At 55.6% G+C, this 16077-nt stretch overlaps 1 protein-coding gene across 3 annotated transcripts; it reads right to left on the bottom strand.

Annotated features, from left to right (window-relative positions):
* Positions 1 to 458: 458 nt before the first annotated feature.
* FADS1 (fatty acid desaturase 1) lies at positions 459 to 14859 on the bottom strand. Of its 3 annotated transcripts, none has more exons than XM_066360683.1 (12): positions 14514 to 14859; positions 12404 to 12514; positions 11625 to 11822; positions 10859 to 10960; positions 10629 to 10757; positions 5246 to 5306; positions 3731 to 3807; positions 2715 to 2812; positions 1551 to 1647; positions 1239 to 1318; positions 1004 to 1129; positions 459 to 639 (listed from the first exon to the last, which is right to left on the bottom strand). In XM_066360683.1, exons 1-12 carry the CDS (start codon positions 14703 to 14705, stop codon positions 588 to 590), a joined length of 1323 nt encoding a protein of 440 aa, XP_066216780.1. In that variant the 5' UTR covers positions 14706 to 14859; the 3' UTR covers positions 459 to 587. The 3 variants fall into 3 exon arrangements, with proteins under 3 accessions (XP_066216780.1, XP_066216792.1, XP_066216786.1); XM_066360695.1 differs by lacking the exon at positions 14514 to 14859 and adding an exon at positions 12622 to 12705; XM_066360689.1 differs by lacking the exon at positions 14514 to 14859 and adding an exon at positions 12604 to 12703.
* Between the last annotated feature and the right edge of the window lie 1218 nt (positions 14860 to 16077).

Below are 16077 nucleotides of genomic sequence, written 5' to 3'. Positions count from 1 at the left end.
CCACGGTCCTGGCTCTTGCCTTCCCTGCTTCTCTTCAACAAAAGTGGAGAAGCTGCTTCTTCAGGAGCCTGAGGCAGACATCACAACCCCAGAGTGACTGGGCTGCCAGGCCTCAGGGGGAGCAGTAATGCTTCCTTTCTAAACCCTGCTGCAAAGGTTCAGCGGCTGTCTCCCTCCAGCCTGCGACACTGAGGTTCCAGGGAGGGCGGAGAAGGCACCGAGAAGCGGACCAGTAAGATGAGCGGTCTCTCCTGGGTGAAGTTTTCCTGCTAGATCTCCTGATGTCTGGGCTCAGTTTGTCCTCCCTGTTCTTCTAACCCCTTCCCGACTCCCTCTTTGTCCACCTGCCACCTGTATCTGACACACTAGGAAAAAGAAACAAAACCCACATCCCTGCCCCAGCAGCTCCATCCCTTCTCCAGAGGTCTCGCATATTCCCCCTCCCTCTTTGGGTCCCAGATCTGCCTAGGTGGGAGGGTTTGAGCTCACCCCCCCCCATATTAGAAGTGTAGTGGCATTGTCCTTCAAGGTCCCCTCTGCTCTGGCTCCAGAGGCTCCTCTTCCAGGTGGGAGGTGGGGGGCAGTTGTTATTGGTGAAGATAAGCGTCTAGCCAGAGTTGCCCGGACTCCTTCAGCGAGCTGCAGGGATAGAGGGGAGCAGGCAGTGAGGGAGACGGGGCGGAGGTGAGCCCCAAAGCCTGACCACCCACCGGGAATGCAGTGGGAAGCTCCTACAGAGGCACGGGAACTTGTCTCCATGACATCAGGCACCGTCCCATGTAAACACTGGCCTCCCCTTTGTCTGAGAGAGAGCTTGGGCCATGGCCCTGATGGCAAAGGACTGACCTGGCCCCCGTACCAATAGCGTGCCCTGCTTTCGCCTTACTGACCTCCATTCCATTGGGGAACCTTCCTACAACTTCAACCCCGCCCTCCACACACACCCGGCACTGCCCGCCCTCTTCCTGCCCTACCAGCCGTCTTCCCAGGCCCGGGTACTCACTGAACGATGTCGGCAAAGGCTGAGAGCAGGGACTTGGACTGGTACTCAATGCCATGCTTGGCACACAGGGACTGCACCAGGGGAGCCACCTTGTGGTAATTGTGTCGAGGCATCGTGGGAAAAAGACTCGAGGGAGAACGTTACAGTCAGTGAGTGGCTCCTACTTCTGTTCCCCCCCACCCCCCACCCACTTGGCCCCTGCCCAAGACCCTGCTTCCCAGGTCTCCCTGCTTACTGGTGCTCGATCTGGAAGTTGAGATGCCCACTGAACCAGTCATTGAAGGCAGACTTGTGGACGTTGCATGTGGCCTGGAGCTGGAGGAGAAGAAGGAGGGTGCAGAGCTCTGGGGACTGGGTGTGAAAGCCAGTCCCGCCCTCTCCAGGTGAGGCTGCCTGAGGGGCTCCGGGCCTGCCCCTGGCCCCTGGCCACTCCCATCCCCACATGGTAGCAGAGCTAATGAGGCAATGCCCTGGGAACTCTTGTTACTGCCCACCCACCTTTCTTTAGTTGTGTCATGCCTAGGTCTTCCAAGTCACCGTCCCTTACCTGGGTGGAGACCCAGTCCCTGTTCCGGTCGTGATCAATGTGCATAGGGATATGGTTCATCTGGGTCACCCACACAAACCAGTTGCTTTCCAGAAATCTGGCGGGTATAACAAAAACAGTACAGCGGAGCCCAGAGTTCCCACTCCTCACAGATAAACGCTCCAGCCTGGCCACCTTCCTGAGCCAACACCTGAACCACGCCGTCACCCAAAGCCCCGCACAGCCCTCGGCCCAGACTGGTCACCCCCAAACACCTCCTCCTCTTTCCCTACCCCCCCAGCCCCGCACAGCCCTCGGCCCAGACTGGTCACCCCCAAACACCTCCTCCTCTTTCCCTACCCCCCCAGCCCCGCACAGCCCTCGGCCCAGACTGGTCACCCCCAAACACCTCCTCCTCTTTCCCTACCCCCCCCAGCCCCGCACAGCCCTCGGCCCAGACTGGTCACCCCGAACCCCTCCTCCTCGTCCCCCCCCCCTCCTCGTCCCCCCCCCTCCTCCTCGTTCCCCCCCCCTCCTCCTCGTTCCCCCCCCCTCCTCCTCGTTCCCCCCCCCTCCTCCTCGTTCCCCCCCCCTCCTCGTCCCCCCCCTCCTCGTCCCCCCCCTCCTCCTCGTCCCCCCCCCTCCTCCTCGTCCCCCCCCTCCTCCTCGTCCCCCCCTCCTCCTCGTCCCCCCCCCCTCCTCCTCGTCCCCCCCCCCTCCTCGTCCCCCCCCTCCTCCTCGTCCCCCCCCCCTCCTCGTCCCCCCCCCTCCTCCTCGTCCCCCCCCTCCTCCTCGTCCCCCCCCTCCTCCTCGTCCCCCCCCTCCTCCTCGTCCCCCCCCTCCTCCTCGTCCCCCCCCCTCCTCCTCGTCCCCCCCCCTCCTCCTCGTCCCCCCCCTCCTCCTCGTCCCCCCCCTCCTCCTCGTCCCCCCCCCTCCTCGTCCCCCCCTCCTCCTCGTCCCCCCCCTCCTCGTCCCCCCCTCCTCCTCGTCCCCCCCCTCCTCCTCGTCCCCCCCCTCCTCCTCGTCCCCCCCCTCCTCCTCGTCCCCCCCCTCCTCCTCGTCCCCCCCCCTCCTCCTCGTTCCCCCCCCCTCCTCCTCGTCCCCCCCCCTCCTCCCCGTCCCCCCCCTCCTCCCCGTCCCCCCCCCCTCCTCGTCCCCCCCCTCCTCGTCCCCCCCCCCCCATACCTGACCATGAAGAAAAGGCCCAGCAAGCCTCTCACTCCCAACAACGGCCCGTAAGTGAGGAAGACGCGGATGTAGAAGGTGAGCATCCAGGCCAGGTCCTGCGGTGAGAGGCAGGGAGCGTCACGGCGGCACAGAGCACCTCTTCCTCTTCCTCTTCCTCTCACTTCACCTCTCTGCACGGTGTGGCTGGCCATCCCCCTGGTACCCGGGCTGGGGCGCTGTCACCGTCAGCGTCGCTCTCGCTTGCCCAGCCCCGCGGTATCTGGTGCCGCTGCTCCCTCCTTCCATTCCTGGTGGCACCCCCGGCTCTGCTTGCCTGTTTCCTTCACAGGCCTCCCTCGCTCCAGCTCCTCCCAGCCCATCCGAGTCCTTCATCCCTTCCTCATGCTGCCAAATGAATCTTCCCGCAGCCCCATGACGGCTCAGTCCTTGCCGACGTCCTGATCAAATCTCCAATCACTTCTGCGCCAGATGCCTCCCCTGGCACTTGAGTCCGCCATGAAACTTCCAGTGGAAAACTCACCCCTCAGTCCCCCGCTGCTCTGCTCGAGTCCATCCTCTCCCCCCCACCACCTGTCTCTCCTCCAAAGCCAGTCAGAAAGGACTTGGACAAAGACTTTCCGGAGGCCTCCCCTCAGCCGTTTGTGGTCAGGCCCCTTTCGGAATCTCAGAACCTTGCCTGTAGCCCCTTTCTGGTGTCAGCCACATCCTGCTTCATCAGAAGTTTCCTGAGAGTCGCTGCTGTCTCTTCCTCATTCCCCCCACGCCCCAGCCCCTCCTGGCTCTTTGCGCCCAGCTGGGGAGCCTCAGAACTACAGAATGAAACGGGGCCCTGAGAGTCGGGTGGTCTGAGCCCAGACCGTCCCACTAGAGACAATAACTCGACCTGGTTCCAGTTCTTTGCTCTGTCTTAGGCCTGAGTGAATCTCAGTGGAGCTTTCTCTGGAGAGCCCCTTTTCCCTCCCGCAGGGTACTGAGCCCAGAGGATGGGAAACCCTTGGGCCATGGATACTCACCACCCACTTCTTGCGCTGGATAACGAAATAGAAAATATACCACTGGAAGTAGAGAGGCAGCAAGGCTGGGGGCCCAACTGGGGAGGAAACAGAGACAGGGAGGAGGTGTGAGCAGCATGAGGGTCCCTAAAGGGCTGCCGGGTGCTGCAGGGATGGCCTCAGCATCTCGGCCATCTCCCGCTGTCCCTCCTCAGTCCTCTGGGACCAGCAGGAAGGCGGGAATGAATGCGAGTGTGAAGAAGGCAAAATCTCCCAAGAGGATGCCGGAGGGTGAGGGGTGGGAGTGGCAGTCTTTTCCAGTGGAACAGGGCAGCTAGGGAAATCCAGGCTCTAGTCATGGATCTTCTCTGCGCCCATGCCTTTTAAAGGGCATGGCTAATACCCCGAAGTTGTCCTGGCTACAGCCCTGCCCCTGCCAGGGACCCTCCTACTGACCCGATGCCTGTCCTTGCAGTCATCTGCCCAGTGTTCCCGGCTGCTCCACCACGCGAAGGGGCAGGAGCAGGAAAGTGTGTGTACGCGTGCGTGTGTGCATGTGGATGGGGACCTGCTGCCCCTTCACGGGCTAAAAGCTCACTTCCTCGGACTTGAGAAATGAGCTTGTGCCACCCAAGCTGCAGCCGAGGGGTCAGCTGTGAGAAGCCACAGAGGGGCTTCTCCTCACACTGGGAGTGGAAGTGGGTCCCATCCAGGGTGCTGTCCTGTTTCCTTTCAGGCGTCCCATCTCTGTATAAGCCCCGCATTACCACGCGGACCCGAGGCTCCTCCACCCCGAGGGGTCATGCGTTCTAACCTTCTTTCTTCCGGACATTTCCGTCCCACCCTCTACCCTATCCCCTTTCTCCAGCAGGGACGGCTGGTAATAGGCAGTTAGGATAAATTCCTTTGAACTAAAACGGGATCGACGGAATCATCCCTTCCCTTCCTTTAAAAACTTGAATTATTTCCTTCTTTTTTAAAAAGAAAGAAAATAGAATTTCTATAGGAGTTTTAAAACTCCAATTTTAAGCATTATGGAGATTTTTGAAGCAAGGAACATACAGCCGTCTTCAGAAAGAGCTTAAGACAACTACAGAAATGTCTTCTCCTTTCTCCAGCAGCTCTTCCAATCCCTCTTCAGGGGCTGGACCTCCATGGCGACATCCGGGGGATTGGACTGTACCCTGGGTCACCTTGACCCAGGTCTCTGTTTGACAATGTTCAAGGTGAGGTTTAAAGCTAATCAGGATGGCCCCACGCAGCCACTCAGTTCCCTTGTGGAAACCAGGGTGGGACTGCAGGAACGAGCTTGCCCCCAGCACACATGAACTTTGACCAAACATTAGCCTCCCTGATGACTTTGCTTAGCTGAGAGGGTGGACGGCTGCCCAGCACTTGTTGGGAGTGGAGTACTCCATCCAGACTTTTCCTAAAATACCGTGATCCCTTGGAGAGGCGTCTCCTCCTCAGGTCCGTTCAGCACCCCCCCCCCCCCCCCCCGAAGGTAGTCTCCCTGTGGTGGATGGGGACACTCACTCAAGAAGAAGTATTTGTGCTGGTGGTTGTATGGCATGTACTTTTTCTTCTGTTTCCCAAGCTGTGAAGAAAAGCAAACACGAATCAGCACCCACGGACCAGTCACCCATGGCTCTCCCCTTTGACCATGGCTGTTCTCTGCTCAGGAGCTCAGGGCTACTCCTGGGGCTGTCAGCTTGTTGGTGTCACTGGAAGGCTCCAGCAGACCCAGTCTGACCTCCAGCACCCGGCACATGAAGCCCAGGCCACACCACGGCATGCAGCTCAATGGCCCACGCCACAGGAGGCATGTCCACCACAGTCTCTGAAAGGCCCAGGACTCCTCACGTTGACTCCAAGACACCTTCGTCACAAGGTTCCCAGGCCCCTCCCCCTCTTTCTCTTACACCCCTGCACAGGTCAGGACGCCCTCTACATCCAGCCCTTGTACTCCTCATTAAAATCTCTTGGTCTCTTGACTTCCACCTGAGCTTTATAAACCCCCTTGAACACTAAGCCAAGTTTGGCAGGTATTTATAGACAAGGTACCAAGAATCTGAACGGCAGTCTGAAGATTCTGGCAAGGTTCTTTCCAGCAGGTGGTGGTTATTTTGCCAAACTGCTGGAGAAGACAAGCTGGGACCAGCAGGTCAACCAATCAGCATGGAGCCCCTAGCGCTGCTCTCACTTGACGGCTCCTTCTGCTCCTCTTGCCCCACTTAGTTGTGGCGACCAGACAGCCACGGAGCGGGGGAGGCACCTTACCCAGAGCAAAACGCCTGCTCCTTCTTCTTTCGTACGTCGACCCGCTGTTTTGACAGGTCATTTATTGAGAGTGTATTCTGTGCCAGGCACTTCTGCTAAGTGATGCATTCTTTCTCTGTTAACTGATTCATTCAGCAAGGACTTACTGAGTACCTACTATGTGCCAGGCATTGTTCTCAATGCTGAGGATACAGCGGTGAACAGAACAAGCTTACTATCTTCATGGAATCTGGAATCTGCCAGGAAGCCGGTGATAAATCTAAAAGCAGGGCTCACGGTATAGATTAAAAACAAAATATTAACAGAAGGTGAGGGAAGCAGTGTTTGGGCTGGGGTGCTCAGAAATGACCTCCCTGAGGTGCTGAGGTATGAACTGAGAACGGAATGATGAGAGGGGCCAGGACCTCGAAGGTTCGGGGGAAGAGCATTTACAGCACGGAGAGCTGCCATACGAAGGCTTGGGGTAGTCAAGGAACAGAAAGGGGTCAGCATGACCAGGAACACCAGGGGAAGAATAGTTGAGAAAGCCGAAAAACAAGGCCTGGCCAAATCACGTCAGACCTCCGAAAGCCCTTGGTAAGCCCTGGTAAGATTGGATTTTATTCCAGTGGTGATGGGAAGCCACTGGGGAGGCTTTCCATGGGTTTGGCATGATTTGCTTTGTGATTTAAAGCAGTGTTCCTCAACCTTTTTTGGGCCACGGACTGGTTTAATGTCAGAAAATATTTTCATGGACTGGCCTTTAGGGTGGGACGGATAAATGTATCACGTGACTGAGACAAGCGTCAAGAGTGAGTCTTAGACGGATGTAACAGGAAATCTGGTCATTTTTAAAAAATAAAACATCATTCAGACTTAAATATAAATAAAACGGAAATAATATAAGTTATTTATTCTTTCTCTGAGGACCAGTACGGGTCCGTGGCCCAGGAGTTGGGGACCACTGCTTTAAAGGACTCCCTGGCCCTGGCCAGATAGATAGCTTGGTTGGTTACAGCATTGCCCTAAAGTGCAGAGGTTGCTGGTTCAATCCCCAGTCAGGGCACATATAGGACCAGATCCATGTTCCTCTTTCTCCCTCTCCCTTCCTCTCTCACTAAAATCAATCAATAAAAATTTTTTAAATAAATAAATAAAAGGCTCCCTGGCTGGCAGTGGTGAGAATGAACTGTAGGGGGCAGGTATAGTCTCAATGAGAAGGCTAGAACAGTGGTTCTCAAAGTGTGCGCCCTAGAAGATTTCCAGGTGTGCCCTATGGTATTCTAGAGAAATACGTGCCTGTTGGGGACCAAAAAAACAACAAGAGTTTTTGGAGTTTAGATTTTTGGGAACAGAGGTGTGGGGAATTGGCTGTAAGCTGAGTCTGCCCAACCCCCCACCTCACTTGCCTGATTAGGTTGCAAAAGGCTGTTAAGCTGTGGTGCTGGATTGTTTACACTACCCCCATGTTCCCCAGAAAGACTGGAGGCAAGTTTCTTCTATCCTTTGTTTGGTGTAAAGTTAAGATGATGTGTATGGTGGGGATTTTCTGCACTTAACACAGTTAAGAGTAAAAAAGAGAGGAATCCTTCAATGTATTGATGAGAAAATGAGAGTTTGCCTTTCAAATATCTGCCCAAACATTGAAGAAATTGCTAGGACACATCAGGCTCATGTTTCTCATAAACACAAGAATGAAAAAACTTAACATGTTCGTACCAGGACCTGCTAAATTTACTAAATCTTACTAAGAATGAATCTATATATATAAAAAGATAATTTTTTGTCTTTTTTTTACTTTTTAACCCTTTTACGAATTCTAAAAAGCATACCTAAAAAAATGTGACATAAAAATGTTTTTTAATGTCAGAATAAATTTAATTTTGTTGTATTTATTTCATTTAATTACCATAAAAGCACGCTTGGACTTTATATTTTTTTCTTTGATAGTTGACTTAATTATTATAACATATTTCTCAGAAATTTGTATATAGTGAGCCTACAATTATCTGTAGGATTTTAAATGCGCCCCAACTTCAAAAAGTTTGAGAACCACTGGGCTAGAGCAATAATCTAGAGCCTGGCTGGATCAGACCTGGGGAAGGGAAGCAATGGAGCTGGAGAAGTCAATGGGTTTGGGGTACGTGTTAGAAGCAGTATTAACAAGGCTTGATGGTGTAGAAGTCCATCCCACCCCAAGCAACACTAATCGAGAGGGGGAAACTGGAAGAGGAGCAGCTGTCTTATCCGATGCGTGGATGGGCTGGAACTCTGGCCTCCTACTTCGGAAGAGCTGTGGAAGGAAGCCCCGTCTGGCCTCCTTGAATGGCAATCACATGCCATTAGGATCCTAATAAACTGCCTCCTTGTACTTTGGCTCTTGAAAATCAGAAGGGTTATATTTAGGGTGAAGTGTTCCCTGTATCGCTTGTCCTCTGGGGGAGCTGGGAGGCACTGAGGTGGACCAGCACGGAGATCAATGCCCAGGGAACTAGACCCAGGGAGGGTGAGCCGAGCCCCAAGCAGCCTGTACCCAGTGCAGTTACTAACATGCTGACAGGGTGCTCACCTTCAACTTCATAACTAGGCAGAAAACGGGGGTGGGCATTCTGGTCCCAGATCATTCTCAATTTTTAGGGTCTATAGGTAGGAGTTTCCTAAAACCCTAGTGCCAAGAAGCAATACAGGCAGTGGTGCAAGAAGGCTCTCTTCCACTTAAAACCCCCACCTTTTTTTTAACCCGCTATAATAACAACAGATGTGCTACCAGGAGCTCCACGATCTGCCTCATAAGTAACCCACACTGCTCTCAAAGCAGCCACTGAGCCAGGAGACGGCCAGGGCTTGGTCATCTTCCGCACAGTGTTGACTGTCACACTACTGGACATGTAGCAAACCAAACAAGTACCCGCTTAGGAGGTGGGAAAATTAGGGCATTACAGACAGGTGAGAAACAAGTTTCAAACGAGGGGCTTCTGGTGCTGGGACAGCCAGTGCTGCCAAAGCCTTTCCGCAGAGTTCTCACGGCCAGAGGGGAGAGAGCCAGGCCACCTTGAACTCATTCCTGGTACTGAATGAAACGTGTTTAATGACAGTTTAATTCTAGGCAGGCTGAAATGTCATAAAGTGGTGGAAGGGGACCTCCTGACTGCACCCTAGAGCAAGGGTCCCCAAACTATGGCCCGCGGGCCACATGCGGCCCCCTGAGGCAATTTATCTGGCCCCGCCGCAGTTCTGGAAGGGGCACCTCTTTCATTGGTGGTCAGTGAGAGGAGCACAGGACCCCGCAAAGCGCGGCGTCGCTCACATACAGTACTACTTCCGCACGGCCCCAGAAGCGCATCGTATCACTTGTTACGGCTAGCAGTGACAAATATGGAACCGGACATTGACCATCTCATTAGCCAAAAGCAGGCCCATAGTTCCCATTGAAATACTGGTCAGTTTGTTGATTTAAATTTACTTGTTCTTTATTTTAAATATTGTATTTGTTCCCGTTTTGTTTTTTTACTTTAAAATAAGATATGTGCATTCGATTCCCGGCCAGGGCACACAGGAGAAGCGCCCATTTGCTTCTCCACCCCTCCGCCGCGCCTTCCTCTCTGTCTCTCTCTTCCCCTCCCGCAGCCAAGGCTCCATTGGAGCAAGGATGGCCCGGGCGCTGGGGATGGCTCTGTGGCCTCTGCCTCAGGCGCTAGAGTGGCTCTGGTTGCAACATGGCAATGCCCAGGATGGGCAGAGCATCGCCCCCTGGTGGGCAGAGCGTCGCCCCTGGTGGGCGTGCCGGGTGGATCCCGGTCGGGCGCATGTGGGAGTCTGTCTGACTGTCTCTCCCTGTTTCCAGCTTCAGAAAAATGCAAAAAAAAAAAAATAATAAGATATGTGCAGTGTGCATAGGGATTTGTTCATAGTTTTTTTATAGTCTGGCCCTCCAACGGTCTGAGGGACAGTGAACTGGCCCCCTGTGTAAAAAAGTTTGGGGACCCCTGCCCTAGAGCCTTGGGACAAAGGTTTTACATGAACTTTTCAAAGGTCACGGCAGGCCGTTGCATTGCGCTCCCTGAAAGCCCGCCAGCTCCACCCTCAGGCGCTCTTCTGTAAGCGGCTGCATTCCGACTTGCTCACAATCTCAGATGACAACTCAAACCCAACAGTGACTGAGCACCCAGGAAGTGAGACTGGGATCAGGTGGGTGGGAAGAGTTATCTGGTGAATGAATGTTCCAGCCACAGGGTGCCAAAGAAGAGGAAGACAGTTACGCCTTGATGGAGGAGACAGACACAGTAAGATATCAAAGAGTAAGAGAGGAATAGAGTGTGGCACGGGGCAGGGCGGGGATGACTGCCTAGGCTAGGAGTGTCAAAAAAGCCAACAAGGGCCATCTATCACCAAGGATGAGCAAGGGTTTGCTCTTGTTTATCCTTTAGGTCCTTAGCAGCCTCTGGTACCTTTATTTTACAAGTTGAACTCACTAGGGAGTACAGGTGAGTCCTCCTCGGGCCGCCATTTACTGCCCGCTGCCTCCCACACGACTTCCAAACAGCAGGGAGCCAGCCCCCAATGTCTTCCCCACACTGACAGCCCTGTGAGCATTTCTCCCAAAGCCCTCTGTGCTTGCACGTTTCCATTCTCCAAGCCCTTTCCGCGCATAACTGCTCACCTCCACAGAGAGGATCTTCCCCAAGGCAAAGAAGAAGGGGTGCATGTTGATGTCTGGGTCTTTGCGGAAACAGTTGGGCTTGGCATGGTGCTGGAAGTGCATGTGGTTCCACCAACTGGCCGGGGCCCCCTACAGAAAAGCGGGGACATGAATATGAAAACCTAGTGCCCCCCCCCCCCAGTAGTCCTTCATGAGCCAGAGTTTCAGAAAGCCCCTCCCGATCCACTGACCTTCAGGTGGCCAATCACAAAATGATGTAGCAGGTGGTTCCACGTAGAGGTGCTGAATACAGATAGGTGCCCAAAATCATGCTGCAGCCAGCCAGCCTGGGCCTGGGTGAGAAAGCAGCACTGAGAGCAGCCCACCAGCCCAGCACCCCTCTCACTGACCTCAGGGAGGTTCTCAGCCTCGAGGCCTGTGATGGCTGCAGTACCCTAACTTAGCACACCAGGAAAGGAGTTGGGAAGCCTGGGCCCTAACTCTCGCTCTGGCACTAACTCACGTAAGAGTTGGGTCAAATCACTTTCCCTTCCCTGCCCATTAGTTTCCCTCGCTCTGGAGGTCTGTGACTTATGATGGACTGAACATCCAGGCTGCAGGAAAGGACAGAAAGTGACAAACTCAAAGGCTTGGCAAATGGATTCGGACAGCCAGATATCAGAGCCTAGGCACTGTGAGCACGGTGGGCAGTCTTGCGGTAGGGAGGACGCCAAGCTTGCTGATAAACCAGAGTCTTGGTTCTTGGCACACTTGGGCTACAGCAGAACCTAAATGTGAAGTTTCAGAGGAGAAATTCCCCAGGAAGAAGGAGACCCTGGGAGAAGCAGCTGGAGAGGCAGTGAGAGGAAGGAAGGTGCGCAAGTGACTGATGAGCAGACAAAAGCCACAATGGCATGTGTGTTCCCTTTCGTACCAACTCTCTGCCCATTAAAGGGGAGGGCCCCTTGGCCCCCTGAGGGCTACGAAGAGCTCTCCCTAGGGGAGACACAAACCCACCTGAACTGTGCTGAGCAGCACCGCACAAAGGACGAAGGGCACAAAGGACGTCCCAAAGACCCGAAGGGTGAGCCAGGCAGCAACATCCAGCAGCAGGATGTGCAGCAGGTACAGCAGGAAGAAGACGTGGTTGGCCTTCATGAGCCCCATTTGTTCCACTGTGGTCCGTAGCTCCCGGAACTCATCGGTCAGCTCTTTCTATGGAGCGGAGAGGGAGGCTGTTATACTTCCCAAAGCTGCAAGCCAACACTGCTGGTGACAAGGGCCCCCTTCAGCTTAAGGCCATCGCACCAGGGTCGCAGTGGGAAGTCCACAGTCCTAGATAAAAGTACCACAAGACTGAGGAAGGATGATAGAAGGTGCTATGGGATCACGCCTAAGAGCACATAGTCTTTGGAAGTTCGACTTGGTTCAAGTCCCTGCTCTGCCATTTACTAACAGTATGATCCTTGGCCACACTGCTTTAACTTCTCTGAGCCTCAGTATTCTCATCTGTAAATATGTTTGAGGGTTATATGAGGCTATGCTTGGCACAGAGTAATTGCTCAAGATAGGTCCCATGCTGCTGCTGCTGATGACAACAGTGACAGCTTTGTGAGAACCATGGGTCCCTAAGCCCTGCTCTCTTAGGCATGTGACCCAATGACTATGGAAGAATCAGAAACCTCAGGATTCCCAAGAACTACTGACAGTAGTGTCCTGTGATCCCACCTAGGCCTTTCTGCCATCCCCTGCCCCTCCACAACCACAGGGTTTGCAAACAGCAAACAGGGCCTCACATTCTTAGTGGGCTCAAAGCTAGGCTGCTCCGGAGACAGTTCTCCAATCAGGAGAGAGCTCATGTACTTCCTCACAAGGCCCTTGTTGATGTGGAATGCCACAAAGGGATCCTGCAAAACAGAGAATGCAAAACAGTGAGGAAGCCAGCCCAGGTCTCCTGAGCTCTTGGAGGGCGCCCACCAAAGGTAATCCTCCTGACCCAGCAAGGAGACTGTACCAACGTTCAAACAGACACCACCTCCGTCCAGCCAGCTGTCCTTTGAGGGTGCTCAGACCTCTTCCAGGTGTCCACAGCGCAGGATCACCCAGCATCTGCGGTCCAGTAAGGACACCACACCAACCAATAAGAAGCACAGGTGGGGGAACCACAGAAAGACGTCCCGTGCCTGGCCTTTCCTCTGGGCCAGGGACAGCTTTTACATGTGAATTTAGATATTGGTGAAAAACAGAAGGGGAAGTGAGGCTACCAGACTTTTCTCTATCTTTTTCTGTGGGACTTAAACCCCTCTCTGAGCCATCAGTCTCAATAAACTGTTTTGAGAATCCCCAGGAACTTGAGCATTTCTCCTTCGCTCTGCGCTCTGTTCCAGGTGGGCTTCCATATTTCCCTAGTACTTTAACACATCCTGCCCTAGCGCTGCTAATTTCGGTTAAGCGAGGTGTGTGTGTGTGTGTGGGGGGGTGTCCTTGGTGATAAGATTCAGGTCCTTGGGTCAGGAGGCCCCAGGCCTAGGGGGAATCCGAAGAAGAGGCGGGAACCGGGGCGGAGCCGGTGGCCGGTGGCGCCACGCAGCCGGACCAATCGCCGTCCCAGCTGAGGTCGGCCCCGGCCCCAAATCACACTACAGGAAGCCTTGGAATTACTGCCTGTTCGTTCTGCGCGTGCGCGGGTCCAAGCCGTGGCCTTCTGCCACGGTCTGGGCTTTCCAGTGGTCACTCCCGGTGACAAGCGCAAGCTATGGCCTCGTTCCCCAGGCCTGCCGCGTAAGATGGAAGGGCGGGCCCTCACCTTGAAGGGCCTGTGTTCCTTTGCGACATAACGGGAATCCTGACGGCCCGGGACGCCCTCCAGGATGGCAAGGGCTGAGGGTGGCTACAGCGGAAGAGGTCGAGCCGCTGGGCGCGAGATGGGAGGAGGATATAGGGGAAGGAGATGAGGCGAAGCGAACGCTCCAATCTTTGGGTCCCAAGATGTGATCCCAAGCTCTCCAACCCGGGAAGAAGCCAGATGTCTTAACTCTGAGAGCCAGGGGGTCTAAAAAGGGAAGCAGGACCTGGGCTGGGGCACGCGCTGACCCCGCAGGGCAGCTGGAGGGAGGGTTGCGACCCTGCACCAGGACTACAGCCCTGGAACGCAAAGAGCTGTCCGCTGCGGCGAATAGCTGGAGACCCCGCCGGCCTGCGGCTGAGTGAACGCCCCACAGGATTAGAGGACCGTTCCGGGGTCCTCGCCAAGTGTGTGTTGATGCAGCCCCCCACCTTCAGCACGTCACGGCCTTCTCCCTGTGCACGAGCAGCCGCTACCCTCTCCGGCTGCTGCGGCCCCTTCCCCGCCCTCCCGCCTGCACCCTGTTGTGCAGGGGTTCCCAAGAGAGGGGGCGCCATGTGGCTTCCCACCTCAGCCCTTTCCCTGAGAGTGGTTCCCTGTCCAGCTCCCGCTCGCGAGTGTAGCCCAGCACACTCAGTCCAGACGTGGTTGCGCTCCCTTCCAAACCACCGTCGACACCCCCTGCCACTGACCCCTCCTCCCTCGGCCATGGCAGCACGACCAACCCGCGCCCTGCATCCTTGCTGTCCTCCCTCCTAGCCCTGCTCAGGGCTGGCCCACGCCTGAAGACCGCAGACTCGCGGCCACAGATGGAATGCATGCAGTCCCGTGCGGCCCTTTGTGTGTATGTTGCCGGCCTCCATCCCCACTTCCCAGACTCGTTTTCACAGCCTCTCCTGCCCTTGCACCCTGTGTGCACAGCACACCCAAGTATGCTCGGGCGTCTTCAGCTTTCCGCCTGAATTAGTTGGTGTTAGCCAAACTTGCTGTCTCGCACAGTGAGCCTCTGGCCGCGGCCGCCGGCCCCGCCTCCTCCCGTGTCCCAGTCTAGCAGTGCTCACCGTAGCATCCTGCCCCGCGTAATGGCTGATGACTCGGGAGCCTCCGGGGTGCCGGCGGGTGAACTCGCTGATGTTATACACCTTCCGCTCGATCACCAGCCACCGCTCCTTCTCGCGCCCGGAGCGCTGCGCCACTTCGTCCCAGGTGAAGTAGCGCGGGGTCGGCCCCTGGGCAGCGGTCTCGGGAGCCATTCAGGCCTGGCGTTGTCGCGCGCGGACAAAGCGGAGGCAGCCAGGCGCGCGCTTGAGGCCCCCGGATAGCGCGCGCCGGCCTCGCGTGCTTGGCGAGCTGGTCTGCTGGCGCGCGCCCGGATCCTGCGGCCCGCGCGCCGGGTTTTCAGCACCCGCCGCAGGGACCGCTGCGCACGCTCCCATTGGTCGAGCCGCGTGGCGCGGGATCGAGCCCCCGCCTTGCAGTGAGGGCGGGCAGTTGCAGGCCTGTCGCAGGCTAGGAGGCCGCCCCCTTGCGGGCTCAGTAGCGGGGTCACCTCTGGGTCCCACTTCCCGATTCGGCGGCTTTCGCTCCCAGGAGGCGCTGTGGGTGAATAACGGTTCCGGTGGAGGCTCTTTGATGCGGGGTCAGCTCACTAAGGACAGTGGCTCCGAGTGTGCAGGTGGTCCTGGGGCTTTAGAGCTGGAGTTGGCTCCGCTGGCGGCCAGGGCCTGGCGACAAGAGAGGCTGTCCATCTGGCGAGGTTAGGGAGCGTGGTAAGGGAGGTGGAGAGGATCTGTCCCTGCTGCTGAAGTTGTCCCGGGGCTGAGGCTGTCCCATTGATGGAAGCTGTGGTCCTATTGATGGAAGCTGTCCCAGGGGCATTGTCTGTAGGCTATGAACGCCCTCGCCAGCGTCCATACCCTGCCTGACCTTTGGCAGTGTACCTGATGAACTATTTCCTCTGCATGCTGCTCCACGGCCGGGTAACTCTTGAGAACACCTGGCAATTATCTTGTGAACAGAATAATTGTAGTGTATTGGGGGGGGGGGGGTTGTTATTGCTTTGCTTGATATAACATTAAAAATGCTCCTCAATATTTGTAACCGTGTGTGTCTTTTTGTTGTTTTTTATTTTTGTTCTGTTTTAAAATTAACTGAGATCCTTGCCCTGGCCCCATAACGCAGTTGGTTTGGGCCACGGACGGGTTTAATGTCAGAAAATATTTTCACAGACCAGCCTTTAGGGTGGGACGAATAAATGTATCACGTGACTGAGACAAGCATCAAGAGTGAGTCTTAGACAGATATAACAGAGGGAATCTGGTCATTTTTTTAAAAATAAAACATCGGCCCTGGCCAGTAGCTCAGTGGCAGAGCGTCGGCCTGGCGTGCGGGAATCCCGGGTTCGATTCCTGGCCAGGGCACACAGGAGAAGCTCCCATCTGCTTCTCCTCCCCTCCCCCTCTCCTTCCTCTCTGTCTCTCTCTTCTCCTCCGAAAGCCAAGGCTCCATTGGAGCAAAGTTGGCCTGGGCGCTGAGGATGGCTCCATGGCCTCTGCCCCAGGCGCTAGACTGGCTCTGGTCGCAACCGAGCGACGCCCCGGATGGGCAGAGCATCGCCCCCTGGTG

This window comes from Saccopteryx leptura, chromosome 1, assembly GCF_036850995.1.
Source record: "Saccopteryx leptura isolate mSacLep1 chromosome 1, mSacLep1_pri_phased_curated, whole genome shotgun sequence".
Lineage (NCBI taxonomy): Eukaryota > Metazoa > Chordata > Mammalia > Chiroptera > Emballonuridae > Saccopteryx > Saccopteryx leptura.
Note: the sequence above shows the minus strand (reverse complement) of the source record. Positions and strands in the feature narration are given on the sequence as shown.

Coding starts and splice junctions, on each gene's coding strand:
- FADS1 (XM_066360683.1), bottom strand. CDS start 14,705: ATGGCTCCCGAGACCGCTGCCCAGGGGCCGACCCCGCGCTACTTCACC. Junction 10,758..10,858: donor TTGTGATTGGCCACCTGAAG/GTCAGTGGATCG, acceptor GCTTTTCTGTAG/GGGGCCCCGGCCAGTTGGTG. Junction 3,808..5,245: donor GCACAAATACTTCTTCTTGA/GTGAGTGTCCCC, acceptor TTTCCTCCCCAG/TTGGGCCCCCAGCCTTGCTG.